The sequence below is a fragment of the Sinocyclocheilus grahami genome, unplaced genomic scaffold (genome assembly GCF_001515645.1).
Source record: "Sinocyclocheilus grahami isolate Dianchi unplaced genomic scaffold, SAMN03320097.WGS_v1.1 scaffold1043.1, whole genome shotgun sequence".
NCBI lineage: Eukaryota > Metazoa > Chordata > Actinopteri > Cypriniformes > Cyprinidae > Sinocyclocheilus > Sinocyclocheilus grahami.
In genome coordinates this window covers 80,769-103,104 of record NW_015506222.1, presented here as the reverse complement: position 1 = coordinate 103,104, position 22,336 = coordinate 80,769, and the positions used below count along the sequence as shown (strand labels likewise).

The window sequence follows — 22,336 nt, the reverse complement described above, 5'->3', positions numbered from 1 at the left end:
TATATATATATATATATATATATATATATATATATATATATATATATATATATATATATATATATATATACAAGTATTTCATTAAAGGTCCCCTGAAATGCTTAGAAACACGCAGCGTTATTCTATGTGTTGACGTCATTTTAACTAAATCAGGAAGACAGGGCGGGACATATCAAGAAGCCCCGCCCCTTTTTAAAATAGCCAATAGCGTTTTAAAGTAGCCAATTGGGCTACTTTAACACTTGCCGCATTTGGTAGTTTTGGGCTAGTTTTGAGTAGCAATTAGGCGGGTTTTGCTGTGAAAACCTGGCAACCCTGGTCACGCTTATTGACAGTGTAAGATGATTTACGATTAGCCGTGTCGGAAATCCAACCACGGACTGGCATGTTGTTATCTCAGAAACAGGTTCAGCCGTCACATTGAATTGGGTAAACTGGTTATATATTTATGTTTCAGTCTAATTACGCAGGCGGTTCTAAACCCTTTTTAGGTGGGCTTCAGCCCCCCTATCTGTCACCTTAGCCCCTCAAAACTATCTTTACGATTAGGCCAGTGCTGCTTCCTCGAGAAAGTTTTTCATTCGCACGTGTTTTAAGTCTTGTCAGTTTAAACATTAAAGTAATTTTAAGCCATTCAAGCCCAAGACATCTCAATGCTGTACGCATGCGCTGTGATAAAGCGTTTCTATGCGCACCGCGCACATGTCTGAAGTGCACAAACAGATAGCCTTCTCAGACAGCAGGTGAATACCAATGGCTGTCTTGACAAGTATCCTTGTAAGCACAGTCGGTTGTTTTAAGTGAATGTAAACAGTAAAGAAAATATCAAATGTACATCAGTATAATGGATCCGTGCATTTCTTATGTAAATAATGTTAATCAAAAAGAGCAAAAGAAAAACTGTTTGCTGCTTTAATAGATATTTGCTTTTATGTTAATGTTAATAAAGTAATTCGGTGTGACTACAGCAATACGGGGGGTGTTGGACGTTGGGGGGACGCGAGTGAAATTAGACAAACTTGGAGGGGGCACATGTTATAGATAACCCTCTCCTAGGTTCACGAAACGGTCGTCCATAAAATGCATTGCTGTTCTGTTGTAAGTAATCTTAAAGATTCCTAAATGCATCTACTTTCGGAAGGCCAAATAAAGTGCTTTTGCTTTCACCTAGAAACACACAGCATCTCCCTGACATGACTGCTTCAACTCTAACTGCAGTTACTGAAACCACGCCTTCTTTCTTTGAGAAGCCGAGCCATTTTAGGGGGGCGTGGCAGAGTCTTAACTTTGATAAAGAATATCTCTTTGGTTTTGAGACTTTAGTCTTTGCAACTTCAGGGATTTTATCTATGTACAAACAGCTTGTAACAGTCCAAAGAGAAAGGAAAACTTGAAATCGCATCGTATGACCCCTTTAAGACTAACATATTGATACTAACACCCAAAAAACTTTCATTTTTATTTCATGGGGACTTTAAGCTGTCCGCTCTACAGTACTGGTTTACCTGGCAGTGCCTTGATGCACACAGGGTCAGAGGGGGTTGAAGCAACACCAATGCCCTGGGCATTCTCTGCCTGCACACGGAATACATAAGACTCGGCTGTCTCTAGACCCTTGACCTGCAAAAATTCAAACAATACGTTTGATATAGCCATAGAGAAACACACCAGTATTCATACTTCCATGTCTAGCTGGAGTAATGGTACAAAATATCTGAGAATGTGAGTTTGACAGCACAAATCGATACCTTGAGATAGCAGTGGTTGACTGAACTTTCGCTGACTTTGCTCCAGGTATTAGAGCCTTGCTTGGATTTCTCAACAAAGAATCCAGTGATGGCACTGGCGCCGCTGTAGACAGAAGCCTTCCACTCCACCACCACCGAATCATCCCTTACTTCAGTGAAGGTCACGTCATAGGTTGGACCTACCAAAGCCAAAGATGAGGAAATCAATGCTCCAGTTCTTCATGCTTTCAATCATGTTTAATATCTATTTGGGTGAATCTCATGAAAACATGTCCACGTGACATTTCAACCTAAAACGGGGGAAAAAAGTGACTTTAGTTTCACGTAACTTAATCACCCATATTCTCAGCACTGTAATTAATCTGGATGTTTTACATCTGATTTCCATCTGAAATATAATTTCTTTGATTTTAGGGTAAAACATAACTGGAACATATTCTACACAGCTTCCATCACGTCTATTGGTCTTCTGTATTTCTTGTCTGGTCTTGACTGTTCAATACACGAATGTCGAGAGGGAAAGAGTGTCTCGAAAATGTGTCTCAAACAACAGCTCTTTGTGTGAAAACAGCTATTGATCATTTTACTCGGTTCACTTGAAACCAAGTAAGTGCATGTTTTGAAACATGTATTATTATACTATTAATACTTCATTTTGTAATGATTGTGATATAGTGCAGTGGTGGCTGGCAGCATGGTGGTTGCAGGTTGGAACCCTGTAGGGTCAATATATAGCCAAAAGAGAGCTATAGAGAGCTCATATTCCCTTTGTAGACTTTAACAAGGTTTTTAACCATGCAAACAAGAAATCTTGCTGCAGAGAATTTGTGCCTCTAATAAGAAAACTGTAAATCTGCTAAACAACAAGTACCAACGTAATGTTTGCCAAGCGTTGTGGGTTGGAAGTCTCATGCATGAGTGTGTTTTGCACACATACGACTTTTACTTCCTCTAAAGTGTTCTTAGGGCAGCACATAATCACCAAAATGCAGCATATTCATATTATGCCAAACATGTATGACTTATTTTTTTCTGTGGAAATAAAGAGATATAACTATGGAGAATCTTAAAAGAGCTCTTTTCCAGCAATATTAATTAATTGAGTTAACTAATATGAGGCAAAAAAGTAAAAATAAAAATAAACATAAATACAACTAAAACTAAATTGAGGCAAAAAAAGTACAAATAAAATCAAAGAAAATATCGTCATTGACTGCCATATGAAAGAAACATGCCAAAGATGTGTTGTCTATTTGCATGCAGATTCTCTATGGTGTAACAATGTGCTGTCAAAAGACCATTAGTTATTGAGCGTGTTACTTCAAATATGTGGAATGGAGAATAAGATTCCAGAGCTGCAGCGGAGGGAAGATTTTCAGTGACAGGGCTCAAGAATAAGGATGGCCCCCTGGCCCGGGACCAATATGAAAGAGTTTTGTGCCAGTTTGCAGAATTGTCAGTTGCCCTTTCGGGCCAGTGCTGCATTGCCAATGAAAATCTTACATTTATTGATCTTGTACATCCTTTGTTATGCCTTGGAAACTTAATCATTTGGCTTTCTGTGATGTAATCTACACTGTTGATTAAAATTCTGCTGCTTCTCCTGTAAAACTTAACAATATGGTTCCATAGCTGACATTAGTTAATTCATTAACTAACATTAACTAACAATGAGCAATACATTTGTTAAAATATGTATTAATCTTTCTTAATGTTAGTTAATAAAATACAAATATTCATTGCTAGTTTATGTTAGTTCAAGTCCATTCAATTAATGTTGAAATTAACATAAACTAAGAATAATAAATGTGTTAGAATTATTTTTCATTGTTAGATCATGTTAACTAAGGCAGTGAACTAATGTTAACAAACCTTATTGTAAAGTGTCACCAGTTCTGCTCACCAGGTAATAGCTGGTTAACATAGACATTTTGTTGAAAAAGCAAAAATGCCATAGTTTTCCAGCGAAAAAAATAAATAAATATATATACAGTGGGTACGGAAAGTATTCAGACCCCCTTAAAATTTTCACTCTTTGTTATATTGCAGCCATTTGCTAAAATCATTTAAGTTAATTTTTTTTCCTCATTAATGGCTCTTGATGCCTTGACCCCAGCCTCAGTCCATTCCTTGTGAAGTTCACTCAAATTCTTTTCAATCCTCAAAAGGCTGCAGTTCCCTTGGTTTGTTGTGCATCTTTTTCTTCCACACTTTTCCCTTCCACTCAACTTTCTGTTAACATGCTTGGATACAGCACTCTGTGAACAGCCAGCTTCTTTGGCAATGAATGTTTGTGGCTTACCCTCCTTGTGAAGGGTGTCAATGATTGTCTTCTGGACAACTGTCAGATCAGATATATATATATATACAGTATATATATGTGTGGAGTTACATTACAGCAGGGTAATTTCCAGCTTATTCTACATTTTCTTTTTTCTTTTTTTTTAAGGAAAACATTTGTAAATAAAATGTAAAACAAACCTTCTCCTTTTGTGTTGCACAGAACAAGTAGCAGCACACAGGTTTTAAACGACATGAAAATTAGTAAATAATGATAGAATTTTAGAAGTAAAACTATGTGCACATGTCGCATTACCTGGCTCAGGCATGGTCCAAGCCTCACATCTGAAGGGAGCGCTAGGGGTCGAGGCATCACCCAGTCCAATCAAATTAGCTCCATAGACCCTAAACTGGTACACTGACCCAGCTGTCAGACCTCCAGTCTTAAGAAGGAACAGTTCATCTTAGTAATTATGTTATGCATATTATAAATCAATCAATATAAGCCGATGTAACAATAACATGCACAGGATGCTGCAATACATGGCCACCTTGTGCAGTCTTTCCTTAATGGATGGGATGTTGACCTCCTTCCATGTCTTCTTGGCCACATTGCATTTGTCAATGTAATAATCAGTGACCTCTGCTCCTCCAGAATGGATGGGCAGCTTCCAGTTGAGCACCATGGATTCCCCATCACAGTAGAGAAGAGAGATGTCATAAGGGGAAGAGGGCAGCTCTGTGGAGAAGACAGATTGTTTTAACTGGTCCTCCCCATTACTCAGTGTCTTGGACTGAGAGGAACATGCCTCACCTCTGGCTTATAATATGCACATTTCTGAGAGAAAATCAGTGTCTGGAGGTGGAATATAGGAGGGTGGAATGCATCTTTAATGTAACACATTGTATATATATATATATATATATATATACTTTTATCCAGCAAAGATGCATTAAATTGATCAAAAGTGATATTTCTATTTCAAATAAATGCTGTTCCTTTGAACTTTCTACTCAGCAAAAAATCTGAAAATGTGTATCACGGTTTCCACAAAATGTTTTCAGCATTGATAATAATAAGAAATATTTTTGAGCAACAAATCAGCATACAGTATTAGAATCATTTCTGAACGATCATGTAAAAGAAAAGACGAGTGTAAAGGCTGCTTAAAATTCAGATTTGCCATCTCAGGAATAAATTGTATTTTAAAATATATGTTTTTACTGTATTATTTATCAAATAAATGCAGACAAAAGAGACTTCTTTTGAAAACATTAAAGAAATATTACAGATCCCAAACTTGTGAATGGTAGTATAAATAGAGAGTTTATTAATAAAATAGTTTCTTTTTAATTAGACTGAACTACATTTAGTAATATTTTTTGATAATTAAATAATTATATTTCTAATCAATTTCTAAGCCATCAGACTTCAAAGCATTATGGGATTGCATTCTATACAAGGATACCACGCTACCTTACAACTGGCCAAAATATCTTTGAAAGCAGCACAATCATGCAGACTGTCTCCATGTCAGAAGTGAAGCTATGATAATAATGGCTATGCAAGCAGCTCACTGGGTTTTTGAACAAAGCCTGCATTTTCTGAAAATGGTTGTGGTTGTTACAACCATACAAAACTTGCTATCAAAATGCTAGGGTGTTATGAGAGAATTTCAGGCAGTTTCTAGGGTGTTCGGGATAGTTGCTAGGTGCCTATTGGTGCAGTTCAAAAGGTTCATATTATGGTCCCTGATAATCCTTGGACCAATGTAAGTCTACGTGTTTTTTTGCCTGTTTTTGACTGGTAAATACTGTAAATGAAACACTCTCCTCAAGCCACACAAGGTACCGATAATGTCCATAGCAAAAAATGGTATGACATGAGTTATACTACATCACAGCTGCTTAATTCCATCTAATAAATTCATCAAAGAAATCATCTAATTTAATTTCCTGATCACTGTTTTGACTGTCTCTTTACTATAGACAGGCCTGCACTCTTGGGACAAAAAAGTTTCATCTTCAGTTAAATGTTTTGTTAAACTGTACTCCGAGTATGGAATTGTCCCCCTGAGTCCAAACAGAGGATTGCTGTTAGCTAAAGCTAAAGAGTCACAAAGCAAACAGCTCTACAAATCATCCAGGTCTGTAAAAATGTAATGGTCTGCTGGCTGAAATCATTTATACTTGTTGACTGAGTGTCCCACAGAGATACGGAAAGAAAAAAACATTCTGACTCATTTGGTATAAATTATTAAACCAATTTAGCAAATGGTACAAGGTTTAAGGGAAATAAAAAATACTAGGCGTGGGTGGTATGAGCATATATCTTATATAGTCTTAAGGGGGTCTGAATACTTTCCGTACCCACTGTATGTGTGTGTGCATTATCCTTGGTAAAATTACTGTAACACATTCTCTTATGGTTTCTTGCTTTAATAAACGCTATAGCAGAATCTCTACTGGCTGAAACATTTCACCACTCTGCTCTACTGTATACTAAAGAAACGTTTGATGTCTAAAATTAATCTTTTCTGCTGTGAGTGTGTGGCAACTTTCCTGAGCACTGCCTATGAATAAAGATAAATAAAGACCTGTTCCAACCTGTTGTAAAGTCATTAAAAATAGGTCTTGGGGCCATTTCTGGTGCGTGCCTTTCTTTTCGTCATTTACTACACCATGGGTTTATCAATAACAAACACATCCTGCTGAAAAAACAGCTTTTGAATGTGTTTGGCAAAAGGAAAGGGATCAAAATAAATGGTTTCTTGATGGAATATCAAAGGAGACTGGGTTGTGAGAGGCAGACTTACTAAGAGCCGCTCTCACAGAAAGAGGGGCCGATTCCTGGGATTCGTCGCTGAGGCCCAGCTCATTGATGGCTTGAACGCGGAAGACATACGTCTCACCCGTGGTCAGTCCGTGCACAACAAACCTGTGAGAACACAGTAATGAGGCAGTGAAAGAGGAAGTTTCTATTTCATTATTTAGGGAATAGCATCCTCAGAAAAAACTTGTCAGCAACACAAACTGCTGATGTAAGCTTTCTGGTTTTCCAGTGGCATTTCATGTTGAAATTTGTGATCACATTTTGCTTTTGTTTTTGCCAATTACCATATCATGCACTTTATGGCACTTTCCATTTATTTATGTCTGTGCCATTATATTGTATTAGTAAATGTTGAAATTAGCATTAACTAAGATCAATAAATGCTGTAGAACTATTGTTCATGCTAATACAGTTAATTACTGTTAACTAATGAACCTTATTGTAAAGTGTTACCATTAGTACTTATAAAGCATTAATTCTACATGACCATATTCTACACCCCTAATCCTACCCAATACCTAAACTTAACAACTACCTTACTAACTATTAACAAGCAGCAAATTAGAAGTTTATTGAGGCAAAATTCAAATAATGGTTTGTTAATAGTGAGAATTGGACCTTAAAATAAAGTGTGACTGAAAAACATGACATTTGTTTCATTTTTTTTTTTTTAATCGCTGAAGAGTGCTGGACTTTCTTCTCCTGCGTCATATTCCTCATGCAGTCCAGAGTGGCAGAACAACTGAAAGGTCTGTTTGTGCTGTGCCCTCTACTGTACAGACGTGAAGTTACATTTCCTTCAGCCTGAGGCTTATTCGTTTCACTTTTAAGGACTTTTACATTTGCTAAAATTAGAACTTTTTATATTAAAAACAAACAAGCAAGCCCAGCCCAGATGAGAAAACGTAAAACGAAAGTAGCGTAACACATTACTTTTCATAAAAAGTAACTAAGTAACACAATTAGTTACATTTTTAGGGAGTAAAGCAGTACTGTAATGCGTTACTTTTAAAAGTAACTTTCCCCAACAAAGCTGAAAACAATTTAGTTCTTAGTTCATCAATATAGTGGCACTTAGGGGTATCTTTTGCATCTTTATTGACTCACAAGGTGTTTGACCCGTTTTTCCTTCAGTTTTTGATGCCTGGGAATGAGAATGGCTTGCTCCCCTGCACTTTTGATTCCTGGGCATCTTATCTTATCTTATCTTATCTTATCTTATCTTATCTTATCTTATCTTATCTTATCTTAACTTAACTTAACTTAACTTAACTTAACTTAACTTAACTTAACTGACCTGATTTTCAGATGCTTTCATGGGAAGTGCCTCAAATCATTTAACCTAGACCAAGCTCATACCTGGTCTGCTTATGGGGCTTGTGATTGGCAGAGGTCCAGTCTTTAGATCCTTTCACACAAGAATCAATGTAATATCCAATCAGGTTATTGGGATCCTTTGGAGGCGCCCACTGGATTAGAACAGAAGTGTCTGTCTCTCTGGTTGCAACGACTTGTCCAGGAGCCGAGGGCACACCTGAATGAACACAGAATTTAATTTCAGGGGTGGTTTGACCAACCAGCCCAATCAATCCCTTGATGACCTATCATGGATGAATTAGTTCCACTACAGAAAGGCAGATAAAAAATCATTACTGCCTTAATGACAACATCAAAGTCAGAGCAAACTTCGAAGATCTATATGCCATTTCATATGCATTTCAACATGTCAATATCTTAAGTGAAATACATCATAGGCACATTGGCCTTTCTGTGACATGCCTTTTCAGGGCATTTACCCTTCAGTTGCAGGGTTGTTACAGTACTGGAGGGCTCGGAAGGCTCGCTGACGCCATACATGTTAGATGATAGCACACGGAACTGATAGTCCTTTCCCTCTAGTAGGTCGAAGACGGCATAGCGAGGAGATCTGATGGGTACTTTAGTGTTCACTCTCTGCCAGGATCCAGCTCCAACTTGAAGCTATAAAAGTCCAGAGTTAATAAAAACACACTATTACACAAATATATGTATTGTGTGGGAAATTATGACTGATCGCTTTAACCTCTCACAGAAAAAAAGTTAAAAAAAAAAAGTCACAGCTGTCTCAGCTGAAAGTTATTAAATTAATTAAATAAATATTAAAACAGAGCCAAAGACTGACAATGGATTTGCCACAACCACAAAGTCTGCAAACACACCACATTTCATTTTTAGAAGGAACGTCTGAGACAACTGATAACTGAAATAACTGAGAACTCCGTTCATTTAATATTGGGACAACATATTAAATAAAATGACAGAAAATTAACTTTTTTAATGCTTTGTTTGCATAATTAATTAACCTTTCAGCTATTCTTATTAATAAGTCAAAAAACTTGTAGAAATTGATGCTTAACAATTAAACAACTGAAAACAAATACAAAAATAAATTTGCAACCCTTTGGAACAGCACACAACTTTGCATGACTATTATTTTTATTATTGCATTAATATAATGCTACTACTACTACTACTACTACTACTAATAATAATAATAATATGCTTGTAGTGTAATATTTAGTTATTATTGTGTCAAAAAACTGAAATAATAAAAAATAAATAAAAATGGGTTATTGGAATGAAACAAAAAATGGCATTGTTAAACATAATTTTGTTTTAAAATATATAATTAAAACAACAATATGAGCTATCTCTAAGCTATGAAAGATTAACTTCTGAGAAATAGATTGTTCCTGTGGGCTGTGCAAAACAAAAACTAATTTAAAAAATATTCTTCTTAAACATTCTTACACTGTAGGTGTTTCTTAATGGATAAAAGGTGACATAAGAAGAAAAGTAAACTGCTGAAACAAAGTTTGTGACTATTCGGCTGGGTTAACATCTGGCAGTGAGCTGAAACTAACCTTCTCAATGCAATACCACATGGGGGCTTTGCTATGGTAGACTGGAGGGACCCAACTGAGCACAACATATGTTCGGTCCGTCTCTGAAGCACAGACTTTAGAGGGAGGTCCTGGAGCTTTTCCCTCGGCTGCAGGCAAAGCACATCAAACAGAATTACAGTTTCTACCCTGAACACATACCCACACACCAATACACACACATTTACACACACTAGGAAATATCCTAGCAATTTCACTAGAATTAAAATCAAGTTTAATATCATGGACTAATATGTGATTATCATCTCTGCCGCTGCTATATACACACACATACACATATGCATGCACATGGGTGACACTGGTTGATGTGTTCATTTCAACTTGAAAAAGAACCGCAGATGTCTGTGCGTTCCCTTCCTGATGGAATTCTCATCAAAAACTAATCAGTACCTCTCAGAAGAGAACCAATTATAGGCTAGATAATTATTGCTAATTTTGAAAGCAAAAAGCATCGGAGGGGGGGGGGGGGGGGGGGGGGGGGGGGAGCACTAAGTGACAGCTGCTGTCGTCTAATACATAATACCAATGTAAAGACACACAAACTTGACTGAGTGACAAAAGGAAGAACATTTTAAGGCAGATCCACCCCACAATATTTAAGGATGCAGTAAAGGGGATTTCCAGATGTCATTTTTGAGCTCTTGAAGGGCACTGAAGGATGGACATTTTTACCCTACGGTAGTGAGCAACTGGGCCGCAGCCATATACATGCAATCATCACTATAATGTAGTAATTTAGCCATTAGGCTAATGATCATGTGATCCTGCATTGATTGTCAAGAAATGAATGCATTTTGAATGTATATATAATAAATAAGGAGTTTTGTTTGTGATTTTGATTAAATTGACAGCCCTGCTCAAAAGTACTATTCTTTTTAGGCAAACCTCATTATTTTACTTAGTGCATGTTTAATATCAGAAGTAAATTTAAAGCTCATATTTGTTTTGACTAAATAATTTCCATGCTTATTCAGTTTTTGATTACTGTGTACGGCTAAAATAAAAATGTTTAATATAATATAATATAATAAACACAATTTTATAGAGACTGCATAAACAAAAAGTAATTTATACTCTATAAAATATTTTATAACTTGCCATATCTTGCCATTTTTTTATTATTATTATTATTATTATTATTATAGAAATGTCCATGACTTTTCCATTATTTTTAAAGATTATATTCATTTCCATGGTTTTAACATGCACTGAAATCAAACTTTTAAATTTGACCAATTTTTTCAGTAAATAAATCCAACTATAAAGTACCTTCAAGGTCATCATAGTAAGTCACAACGTCAAGTCTTCCACCGAGTTTTGTGGCTGTTGAAACAAACAGCAGTATATTATTAACACATACAGTGTTGATCACTAAATGTAACTTCACGAGGACTTAGTTTTGCTCACCATGAAGTCTCTCAAACTCTGTAGGGTCCAGAGAAGCAATGGGCTCAGACATTCTGGAGGGTCTGCCAATGCCGCGAGAGTTGACGGCACGTACGCGAAAGTAATAAGAGTGTCCCTCAAACAGGCCCTGCACGGGATATTTGCAGATCTTTGCAGGGGAATCGTTACACTGCACCCAGTTCTCTGTTCCAACTTCACATCTGCCCAACAAGAGTTAAAGAAAAAACATGAACAACAATGAATATGGACAGTAATCAAAATTATCCTATCATTACTTCCACACTGCTGTGAGATGATATTTCCCACTTTTGCATTCCGAGGAGATGATATGAGCTAAGGAGCATTCATACGTAATTGCAGATCCATGCATGCACTTAACAGTCTGATTACTGTCCGACTAGAGTACATTTCAGCTAGAAATGACAGGGAACAAACTAATCACAGCGTCTATTAGCCAATGCAAAGAATATGTATTGGTAAGCAATTTTCTAAGTAGCTTCATTGGAAGGGACAACAAAACTTTCTTTTGTATTACAGAGAACCTACAATTAAGCAACTTGAATGTAACACTTAAAGCACACTTAAAACTGTAGGCTTTGAGCACACTTTGTCTTAGTCAACAAAACACAAATTTATTTTAAAGAAACATAGCATACAAACACTGCATAAAAGGACGTTTTTAAACAACAAAACACAGAGTATAGGGCGAAAGCAACTGAGAATTGACAGCATCCTTTTTTGGGCCCACAAACAGATATTTGCGACAAGGCAAATATAGGTGGGACCTGTCAAACATACATTTTTGCTATTAAAAATGGTGCACCGGCTGATGAAAGGAAGTAATGCAGAGTTTCAGGATGCACTTTTAAAAACTGCACACATGCGTGAGATGCGGAAAACGCCAAGAGTACGGCGCAATGGACAAAGACGTCTGTTTAGTGCTTTTTGCATAGTAAAACGATTAAAAAGCAGAGAAGTGGAATGATTTCTCTATGAACGCCCCTTACTATAAACAGCAGTTTCAAAACAGTAATTTGCCGGTAATGTTACAACAACTCATCTTGGGAAAATTGCCAAAACTGATTTACCAGTATTTCTTAAAAGGTAATTTCCATGATATGTAATAATGTATGTATGTATAATTTACTCATTTCCGGAAGGGGATGTACTGTATGTAAAAAACCCTGATATCCTAAATGGTTTCTAATAAATATTGCATATAAAAATCTCTAAAATATCATATCCAACATCCCATTCGATTCCATTTACCGACTAGTTTCTGTGGGTGGCAGGTTAATTGCATTGGACACATTATGTTAACATTTGTCAATCAGGTAGATTCCATAATAATCCTCATTTGCATTGAAAGAAGTCCGGTTTGCAATGAAAAGTCTGAGAGTGACTTAATTTAAAAACTCTCAGTAGGCTGTTCTAGCGCATTTAGCACCTGATTATATTGCAGGTGGTATGTGGATAAGATGAACAGTTTTGCGATGAAAAGCTGCATGCTAAGCTAGTGCAAAATTCATGTTGAGTTCACAAAATCAAGATAAAAGTATTGTGACAAACCAGTTTGTTAGAGGTAATTGAAAACCTGGCTCAGAAAAAGTTAAGCTAGGGGAAAAAAAAAATGTCTAGCAGATATTTGACCATTTCTTATCTAATGCCATGACATTCAGACATTTTAAAGTGTGAAGTGTCCAAATATTTCTTGAGGCAACTGTATCAAATAACTTGCATAAATGTATTCCATAAAACAACTCCCACTGGGAAGAAACCTTAGTCAGCGCAGTCACCTGTCAACAAAGTATCCAACGATGGGGCCTTCAGTGGTGGTGTTAGGAGGTTTCCAGGACACGATGACATAATCTCTATTTGCATCATGGATCTTAATGTCCATTGGGGCTCCGGGAGCTTGAGGAACTGGAGGTGGACCATCTGCCAAGACAAAACATGATGACTCCTACACATCACTGATCCGCTGAGGGAATCACTCCGAAACAGATGTATGCGCTATATGAGATGAATTATGCTAATCCAGACCTTTAAAGGCCAGCAAAAAAATCACATAAGATTTTCAACAAGCCTTGGAAAAGTTCACAACTCTTTACCATCAACGAAGACGTAAGCCCTGTGGACCGCATCGCCTCCCTTGGTCACCATGCGGAGGGTGTAAAGACCCTCATCATCCTTAGCGAGTTGAGTAAGCGTGAGCTTGGCAACACCTCCGCCAGACTCTATTTTCACCCACCTGGACTCTTTCAGGTGATGCTCTGGAGGGCCCAGAAAAAACAACATGGGGTATGAGAGGAGAGCAAATGAAACTATTTCTTTTGTAGAATAGACTGCAGATCTGGAAAGTGTAATCTGATGATTCGGGAAATGAGATTAGAGTGAAATGAGTCATACAAATGGACATAAAAAGCCATTTTGTTCTGTGCATGACTCGACTGCAAAACACACACCTACAGAACAACCCGAAAATTAATATATGACATGGGGTGAATGTCACAATAAATGAATGCAGCTGTCATTGGTTGAATAGTCATGTAAAATACAGCAAGATATGTATTTCAGACTAACTATATTGCATTATTTATGCATTTGAAGAAGTACAATGCATTACAAATGTAGAATAAATATTAAAATAACAATAAATAGTGATAATCACCTAAATACATTTTATTCAAATATTTTAATACAAGAAAGCATCCACTTTTTGTGAACTTCCATAAACATTTTTGAGTGATGACACATAACTCATTAAATCAGAGTTATGATTCTTAACACTGTCATACTCACATATGTGAAACTACTCTAATGGCTAAATGAAAAGCATTTTAACTTTATTGCAGTATATACATTATTGCATATAGGCAAAATGCGTAATTTCTGCGTCAGTAGCTGCATAAAATGGAATAGCAATCTGTTTGTTTAAGCAGCCTTCATAAAACACTAGCTCAACCAATGATATGCATTTGGGGCGGGACATCTGTTTTCTAATTAATAGATAATAGGGAATTGAAAAGTCCATCTTTTTCACATAATTTTTGGTGCACAAAAATGACCGTTCATTTCATATTCAGCAGCTAGTATAAATCTCTGTAGGGTCGGTCACACTACACTTTTCGTTCCATTGGCTTCCATTCATACGCATGTGAATGTGCGGGAGAGCGGAAACACGAGCTCATGCTGTCACGTGTATGTTCCTGTTTGTCCTTATTTGGCTATGTTCCTGTCATCTTTGTTTCATTATGAGTTCATTAGTCTCCACCTGTGTTTGTTTATTTGATCCAGGTGTGTTTGATTTACTCCCTCGTTATGTCTTGTATTTAATGTGTCGTCTGCCCGATGTTTCTTTGTCGAGTCTGAACGTCATTTCCCGTTTCCTACATGTGTGTTCCTTGTTCCATGTGGAGAAAATAAAGTATTATCATCGAGAGTTCCTTTCCTTTCCGTCTCCTCGTTCCTCGCTCCTCACAGTAGGAAGCGTGACAGAAGACTTGACCTAGACAGAATTCCAAACCTAACAAAATAGTAAGCGGCGCCCCTTCTCCCCGTTTTGTTTTCATTTGTTGAAAGTTTTTTGTTTTCCCAGTTTCTCCCCGCGGCTATGGAAGTTGCCGCTCAGTTCGCCGCCCTAGCTCGCCTGGATCTCCCGTTTGTGGAGTATGCGTGGGAGTTCTGCGGGATCGCCTCAAGCACGGCTTTAGACGACGCGACGCTCAACTCTCTGTTCTGGATCAGGGCTAATTACCATCGCCCCGTGGACCTCCCAGACACCACTGGACTAAGTTGGAGGGAAGGGATCCTCCGGTGTCTGGAGAATTCAGAACCAGCTCGCCGTCAAGCCTGCCGGCCTCTCCTACGTCAAGCCCGTCGGCCGCCACTGACTCGGCGCTCTTGGACATGGCGCTACCTCCAGAGTTCTTGGCTCCTATCCTCCCCCCAGAATCCGCTCCAGAAAGTTCTGCTTCATCTCCACTGGTCCCATCCAGCCCTCCTTCGTCTCCTGATTCCCCCGAGTTAGCCAGCCCCGCACCTCCAGAGCACCCTCCAGAGTCAGTTCTTCCAGAGCGCCTTCAAGTGCCCGCTCCTCCAGAGTGCCCTTCAGAATTCCTAATTTTCCCCAAGAACATTTTTGGAGGGGCCATATGCCCATGGCCGTGGTGGCTGAGCCGGCTAAGGTCACGGAGGATCCGCCATAGCCTCCTGAGTCCCCTGCTCTGCCATGGCTCCCGGAGCTCCCTTATCCACCCTGGAGGCCCTCCTTGTCTCCACCTTGTTCCTGCCCTGCACCAGCCTCCAGGGCGCCCGTCCCCCCTCCCCGGTGTAACTGTTACGGCGCGGGACGCGCCTTCTGGGAGGGGAGAGTAATGTCACGTGTATGTTCCTGTTTGTCCTTATTTGGTTATGTTCCTGTCATCTTTGTTTCATTATGAATTCATTAGTCTCCACCTGTGTTTGTTTATTTGATTCAGGTGTGTTTGATTTACTCCCTCGCTATGACTTGTATGTAATTTGTAGTCTGCCCGATGTTTATTTGACGAGTCTGAACGTCATTTCCCATTTCCTCCTTGTTCCATGTGAAGAAAATAAAGTATTATCATCGAGAGCCTCGTTCCTCGCTCCTCACAGTAGGAAGCGTGACACATGTGAAGTTGTTTCACATTTTGCTGCATTCCAACTCTGACCTACGAGTTCATATCACGTGAAACCGTGTGACCAACAGAAGATCGAAACATCACGGCATGACCTCTGAATTAAAAGAACATCAATTTAAAACCGCAGCATTAACATTAACCGCACTACACACACACACACACAAAACTATTTGTCTTGGCCTTTGATGGACAATTCCTACCATCTCTGTACCACAACGCCTCAGGCTGAAGGTTAGCCAGGCTGGGGTTAATGGTCATCTTGCAGGTCAAAGTGACCTTATCGCCTTCTTTTCCAAAAGTCACGTCAAACGTCTCAGTGTAGGTGATGTTAATCTTCGTATACTTGATTTCAGGTAAAATGGCATCTGAGAAACACCAAAACAGTTATTTTCTTTCAAGACTTTTCAAATCATATAATTTATCCACTCTTTAATGAATAGAGCCCTTCACACTTACACTGGTAAGGCATCCAGGAATAAGGAGTGGACTTTTCTTCCTCTTTGCACCCTAAAAGTCAACATAGAAAGTATATAATGACTTTGTAAAGAAAGGATTCATTGTCTAAATTTGGGTAATTAATAGTTCATTTTTTTGGTTCTCCAGCAAATCTTGCTTAGATAAGCTTAGATTCCAGAAAACAGGAGAAAAAGTCTTACTCTTCACAATGATGGAGGCCTGGGAAGAAGCCTGTCCATGCGAGTTTGAGGCTACAGCCGTGTACATTGCAGTGTCATCAGTTGCACACCTACAAAAAACACGCATAACTCATTCACAGGTGTCTACAACTTCAATCAATACACGGCTGGATCGCAACACCACTTCACCCACTCCACTAATTAATCAGTCAATAAATAATCACTATGATTGTTATTTGATTGGATATACGCCACAGTCATTTCCTAATTGACATTTGGAAAGCACATAAAGTGCTTCCCCATAATGATTGATAAATTGGCAGTTAACTAATGCTCTAATGTCAAGAGGATAATTGCTCCAAACTAAATGCTAATGTAGACTAGCGGCTGTTTTCGAAACGTGTTCAACATGTGAGGCTCTGAGGCTTGAATAGCAAACACGAGATGCAAGGGACAAGAAAATGAGACGACTGTAATGTGACCTTCAGAGTGACCGTACTATATTAGAGCCCTCTCCCCCGGCCCCTGTGGCCTTGAGGAGAATGGCTGTGTGTCAAAAAGTGAAAGGATTAGTCTTTTTAGACGAATTGCGGAAAGCCAAACTTCACCTGTGAGGTTTGGGCTCTGAATGCAAGAAGCCGTCAGGAATGTGACATAAGGGCCAGGGTGAGTTTTTGTGGCACTGACAGGGTGACAGCAGTGAAAGTCATCTCTCTGTAAGGCGCCGGAGTGTCAGATGACACCAAACTCAGCACTCTGACATTAACAGCTGACAGGAGCTCAAGACGTGGGCGGCGCACCGACTGGCCCTGGACTAAATTGGAAAAGTTCACATGCAATCCCATTGACATGACTTCCTTTTGTGGAAATTCACTTGTTAGTTACATTTTATTGTGTTTTAGAGGGTGAATGTCATGAAACTTATCAAGAGCTTGTCCTTTGGGGTCAAACTGCATCGCAAAATGTTTTAAGATAATGCATTGAGAAAATTAAGAATATTTTGGAATCATTCAAATGTATGACAGTATTAGGACAAGTAAGCATATTTTTATTAATTTCATTACTGTAAAAAAATGTGATGCCTTATTTTAATTGTGAATTATTTGCACATTGTTTATGTATTTGTCGTACTTTCTTGAATTTAATTAGCTCATTTAAATAAAATGCTACATTGTTCTGAACTAGTTTATTATAATAATTACTTAAATAAAACATTTAATTGTATAGGCACAAAATAAAGAGAATAATCTCTGAAAATTGCGAAAATAAATAAATTCAACATTCAGGTGCATTACACATTTTGGGGGAATTTACTTTTTTTTTTGTATTATTTTTTTTGATTGACCTAGTGGTCAAGATATAATTATGTCACAATGCAAAATCTTACAGGATCTAAAATAAGCTACATGATCTATATGCACATTTGATTTATGTTATATTTTTTTGTTTGTTTTTAGATTGCTGCAAGACAAAAGTTTTTCAAAAGTTTAATAACTTGTAAGTCTCTTTTTTTAAGTTTCCTGATTTCTGTGGCCAATTAATAACTAGGACGTAAGCATGTAATGAGCGCTCAACCCGAGTTTGTCACTCATTCCGTTCAATACAGATAATCAGTAAACCACATTCTGTCATTGCATCACTAAAAAGTCCAACAATTGCACAGAAAAGTTCAAATTACTTGAGGATGGTGAGGGCATGGAATCCTGCATTGCTCTCCACAAAGTACTTTCCAGAGGAAATGTCCAAGATGACATCATCCTTGAACCTGTAGAATATTTGTCATATAACAACAATAAATCTTCTTAGAGTTTCTTTACACATGGTTACAAATAAAAAAAAAAATAAAAAAACTGCAACTTCAAAGTGCATTGCATGACCTCAGAAGAGATTTGAGAGCAACTGAACTGAACTTAGCGTGCAGCATGGCAGGCCTCACCATTTGACTTGTGGGGTGGGATATCCCGCCACAGTGCAGAAAAGTTTAATAGCACTGTTTTCATACACTGTGTGGGACCTCAGTCTAACCACAAACTTGGGGCCCCTGATCATGGACTCCTCACGGATGTATTTCTCAGGCATCTTCTTCTCCACCTGATGAAAAGATATAAACGAATCATTGTGCTGCTGAATCATTAAAAAGTCTGTGGAAAAAATATATGTCCAACATAGAGTCAGTCCTATTTAACCCTTGATGCCTACTACAGGTAACAGCAAATGTCTTTAAAGTACATTAAAGTACATGTTGGCTAATGAAAGTACTATAACAGCTGCATGTCAAGAAGTTTTTAAAAGGAAAGGAATAATTGTTTAAAGGGCTTTACCACTCCCTGGATTCTCTTCTGTGTTTGGTATTGATATTTCACCTCTTCAGCCGCAGAGCTGAAAACACATTTTCATACACTCATACATTTCATACATCATTTCATACATCTTCGTACCCCTTTAAAAGTACATATTACTACTTAAAAAATATGTTTTAGTATCTAAAGTGTACATATTAATACCTTTTGAAAGGGTACTGCCTTTTTTCTAAGAGTGTATAATAAAATGATATCAGTGGGCTCAAAGCATAACTCTATACAAACAGCATGAGAGAAACAGGATTCATCAGAAATCATCAACGCTTCATGTCATCTCAGGTTAATAATCCGTTTATTCATTTTGACATGCATTCAAACATACAAAAGCATATCATAACTCATGCATTTCAAGCAACACCTTTTAGGGCAGTCTTCAGTGGAAAGAAACAAGTACAACTTAAAAAAGAAAAGAAAAATCTTTACCCATGATTCACATGAATAGCTATTATAGGTTTTAACCTATAATTAAAAAATAATAATAATAATTGACCTTTTGACCCCTCAGAGGGCAAACAATAACTACCACCATCACAATGTTGCTTTGGTGTGGAATTATTTTCACTAACATAAAATGTCCTTTAAACAAATCTGCTTTTGTTCTTCTGATATATTAAAATATACTAATTTTGATCATTTTAGGGCAAGTTATCTAATTAATTTTAATAAACAAAAATAACTATATATAATAACTATATGCAATTACCATACCACGTTCTTATCCTTAAACAACCAATTTAATGACAAAGCTTATCAAACTTAATCAATGTATCTAAAATAATGAAAGCAAACTGTTTCCAGGCAATATCTGGGTATTTGCTGTCCTGTGCATTAAATATGACTGGTCAAGTTAAAGTATATACTTCAGGCCCTAAAACTGATCACCATTTATTTTCAGTTGTTTACCGTTTTAATCACTTTTTGCCTTCCTTTCAGTTTATTTGAAATGGTCCTGCAGTGTGATAAATGTAGCCTGTGGTCACTCTCTCACTAATATGAGGTCACATAAGCCGCGTGCATAATTAGAAAAGAGTTTTACACGGAGTATAGCGTGTCACACTGCAGGCCATGTCAACTTCCTAAAGTATCTCATGTCAGCTACTCAGAGGAAAGTAGTGACATGAAGGGATCATCTACTGTAGGTAATATGGTGAATTAGCAGAGCTCCAACAATGTTATTATATGTTATACATGATATTACTGTTTTATTACAAGTAGCTTTAGTATTGCCGTGAACGTCATGATTAGCCAATTAAAACTTGAACTTGCTTGATTTAAGCTGCTGTAATTCTTCAGCTTACCTGGAGTATTCCCGAACAACATATTTAGACTCAGTACTGAGGTATTCTTGACCGAAATGCTTGTGTCTGGTAACAACTGCAGCCATATTGGGCAACCCCAAGAACAAAACCTGGAACAAAAACATGATGCATTCATTGATAGATGCATATTACTGTTCTCAATTTCCTATTTCAGTGATTGACGTTATTTGGGACAGTTTGTAGTAAATTGAGCATTTGAGTGCGGTCTACTCCTGATATGATTTAGGTGTTAGGACCTGTTTGCGGAGATGAAGAGGAGGGGGCGTTCTGGAGCTTTGGGCCACAGGGAAGCCAAACCTCAGGGCAGTTTAAAATTAGAGGTTGGGGGTTGGGATATCGGACAGTCCAAGGAGATGGGTACAGTATTCCAGGGCAATTTATACTGTATACACTCTAAAAAATGCTGGGTTAAATACAACCCAGTGCTGGGTAAAATAGGGACAAACCCAGCAATTGGGCTGTTTTGACCCAGCGGTTGGGTTAAATGTTTAACCCAACCTTCTGGGTAGTAACCCAACTGCTGGGTCAAAACAACCCAATTGCTGGGGTTGTCCCTATTTTACCCAGCACTGGGTTGTATTTAACCCAGCATTTTTTAGAGTGTAGTGTAAGTACAAGGACAAGCTATTATTGTGTAAATGTACTGAAATATTGAAAGATAACCAACTTCTCATGAATGTTTAGCTTCTAATATGGAAAAATGAATTACGCTACAATACAAAGTGAAGAAAAGGGACACGAACATATTCCTCACTTTTCTTTTTGAAAAATATGAAGCCCACATACATCGCATCCACTGTGCATATCAAACATAGAAATATTTATGCACAGTTTTCAATAACATAGGCCTATTTGGCAGACGACGTGTAAAAATAAATGAATTGATCACTTTGCATAATGCATCAAGAAGATAAATATGTCAAAGGTTATTTCATCCAACAGGTCACTTTTAAGAGACAAATTTCCCACAAACAAAACAATGTCAAAGTGTGTCCAGTTCACTCATATTCGCAATGCCCTGAAACTGGTTGAAATGGCAACTTTTTATGAATGCCTTCAAAGTCAAGTGCAGCTCCCACTCAAGCAAACATCATTTGAGATAGATCAACATTCAAGTAAGGTAAAGATCAAAAGGTTCCTTCAGCCTGAACGATTTTGTATTTCCACAAGGACAACTCTGCATTATAATTTCAGATGAAAAGTGTGGAAATAAAGGGCCAGACATACTCACCCCTGGAGAATACAAGAGCGCGATGCAGAGGTAGATGAGCCTCTACCCGCCTGTGAGAGACCAGCTGATGAAAAGCAAAATACCCATGCGGAATGTTGCCTCTCCCGCATCCCATTTATGGATGGGCATTAAACTATATATAGCATTTACACTTTCTTCCCTCATCATTTCGCACAGATATTAAGATACCAGACGTTTTAAGTTGACACTGGATAGTGAATGAGTTATAAAGGGGGGGGGGAGGGAAAAAAACAAAAGTTTAGTTTAAGGTGAGTCGAATGGAAATTGTAATATTGAAATATTGTGTTAACGTAAATACATATTAATTGGTTTGAATGAGTGGGAAATTAATGAAATGCACTCTGGCCATAATTTTACATTTTTTAAAATTAATTTATTAATTTATGTTATTGCTAAACAACAGTTTTGTTTTTATTTTAGAATGTTTTGAGAGAAAAAATGTATGATCTAGATACAATGCGTGCTACTGAAGTGATCTTCTAAGAACAAACATAAATTTTTTGTGCAAGTAGCGGCACCCAACGGTATTACACAAATAACAACAGTGCTTTAAAGGGGTCATATGATGCGATTTCAAGTTTTCCTTTCTCTTTGGAGTGTTACAAGCTGATTGTGCATAGATAAGATCCCTGAAGTTGCAAAGACTAGAGTCTCAAAACCAAAGAGATATTCTTTATAAAAGTTAAGACTCTGCCACGCCCCCCTAAAACGGCTCGTTCTAACACGCCCCCACATATCTACCTCACTATGTGGAAATATTTGCGTAATGCCACCCAAATGTGCACGCAAAGAAAGAAGGCGTGGTTTCAGTAACCGCAGTTAGTGTTGAAGCAGCCATGTCAGGGAGACGCTGTGTGTTTCTAGGCGAAAGCAAAAGCACTTTATTTGGCCTTCCG

General features: G+C 37.8%; 1 protein-coding gene across 1 annotated transcript in view; it reads right to left on the bottom strand.

The window, feature by feature from the left end:
• Positions 1-21,483, bottom strand: part of LOC107566060 (myomesin-2-like) — a 47,952-nt gene extending 26,469 nt beyond the window's left edge. The window contains exons 1-20 of the mRNA XM_016251434.1: positions 21,420-21,483; positions 20,168-20,277; positions 18,831-18,888; positions 18,446-18,600; positions 18,188-18,274; positions 16,531-16,619; positions 16,331-16,381; positions 16,075-16,239; positions 13,322-13,483; positions 13,007-13,148; positions 11,211-11,410; positions 11,073-11,126; positions 9,765-9,892; positions 8,658-8,841; positions 8,221-8,395; positions 6,845-6,966; positions 4,580-4,767; positions 4,345-4,471; positions 1,749-1,927; positions 1,506-1,620 (exon numbers count right to left, since the gene is read on the bottom strand). Coding sequence (XP_016106920.1) covers positions 1,506-1,620; positions 1,749-1,927; positions 4,345-4,471; positions 4,580-4,767; positions 6,845-6,966; positions 8,221-8,395; positions 8,658-8,841; positions 9,765-9,892; positions 11,073-11,126; positions 11,211-11,410; positions 13,007-13,148; positions 13,322-13,483; positions 16,075-16,239; positions 16,331-16,381; positions 16,531-16,619; positions 18,188-18,274; positions 18,446-18,600; positions 18,831-18,888; positions 20,168-20,253 — 2,467 coding nt within the window. The 5' untranslated portion in view covers positions 20,254-20,277; positions 21,420-21,483. The remainder of the gene's footprint in view (positions 1-1,505; positions 1,621-1,748; positions 1,928-4,344; positions 4,472-4,579; positions 4,768-6,844; positions 6,967-8,220; positions 8,396-8,657; positions 8,842-9,764; positions 9,893-11,072; positions 11,127-11,210; positions 11,411-13,006; positions 13,149-13,321; positions 13,484-16,074; positions 16,240-16,330; positions 16,382-16,530; positions 16,620-18,187; positions 18,275-18,445; positions 18,601-18,830; positions 18,889-20,167; positions 20,278-21,419) is intronic.
• Between the last annotated feature and the right edge of the window lie 853 nt (positions 21,484-22,336).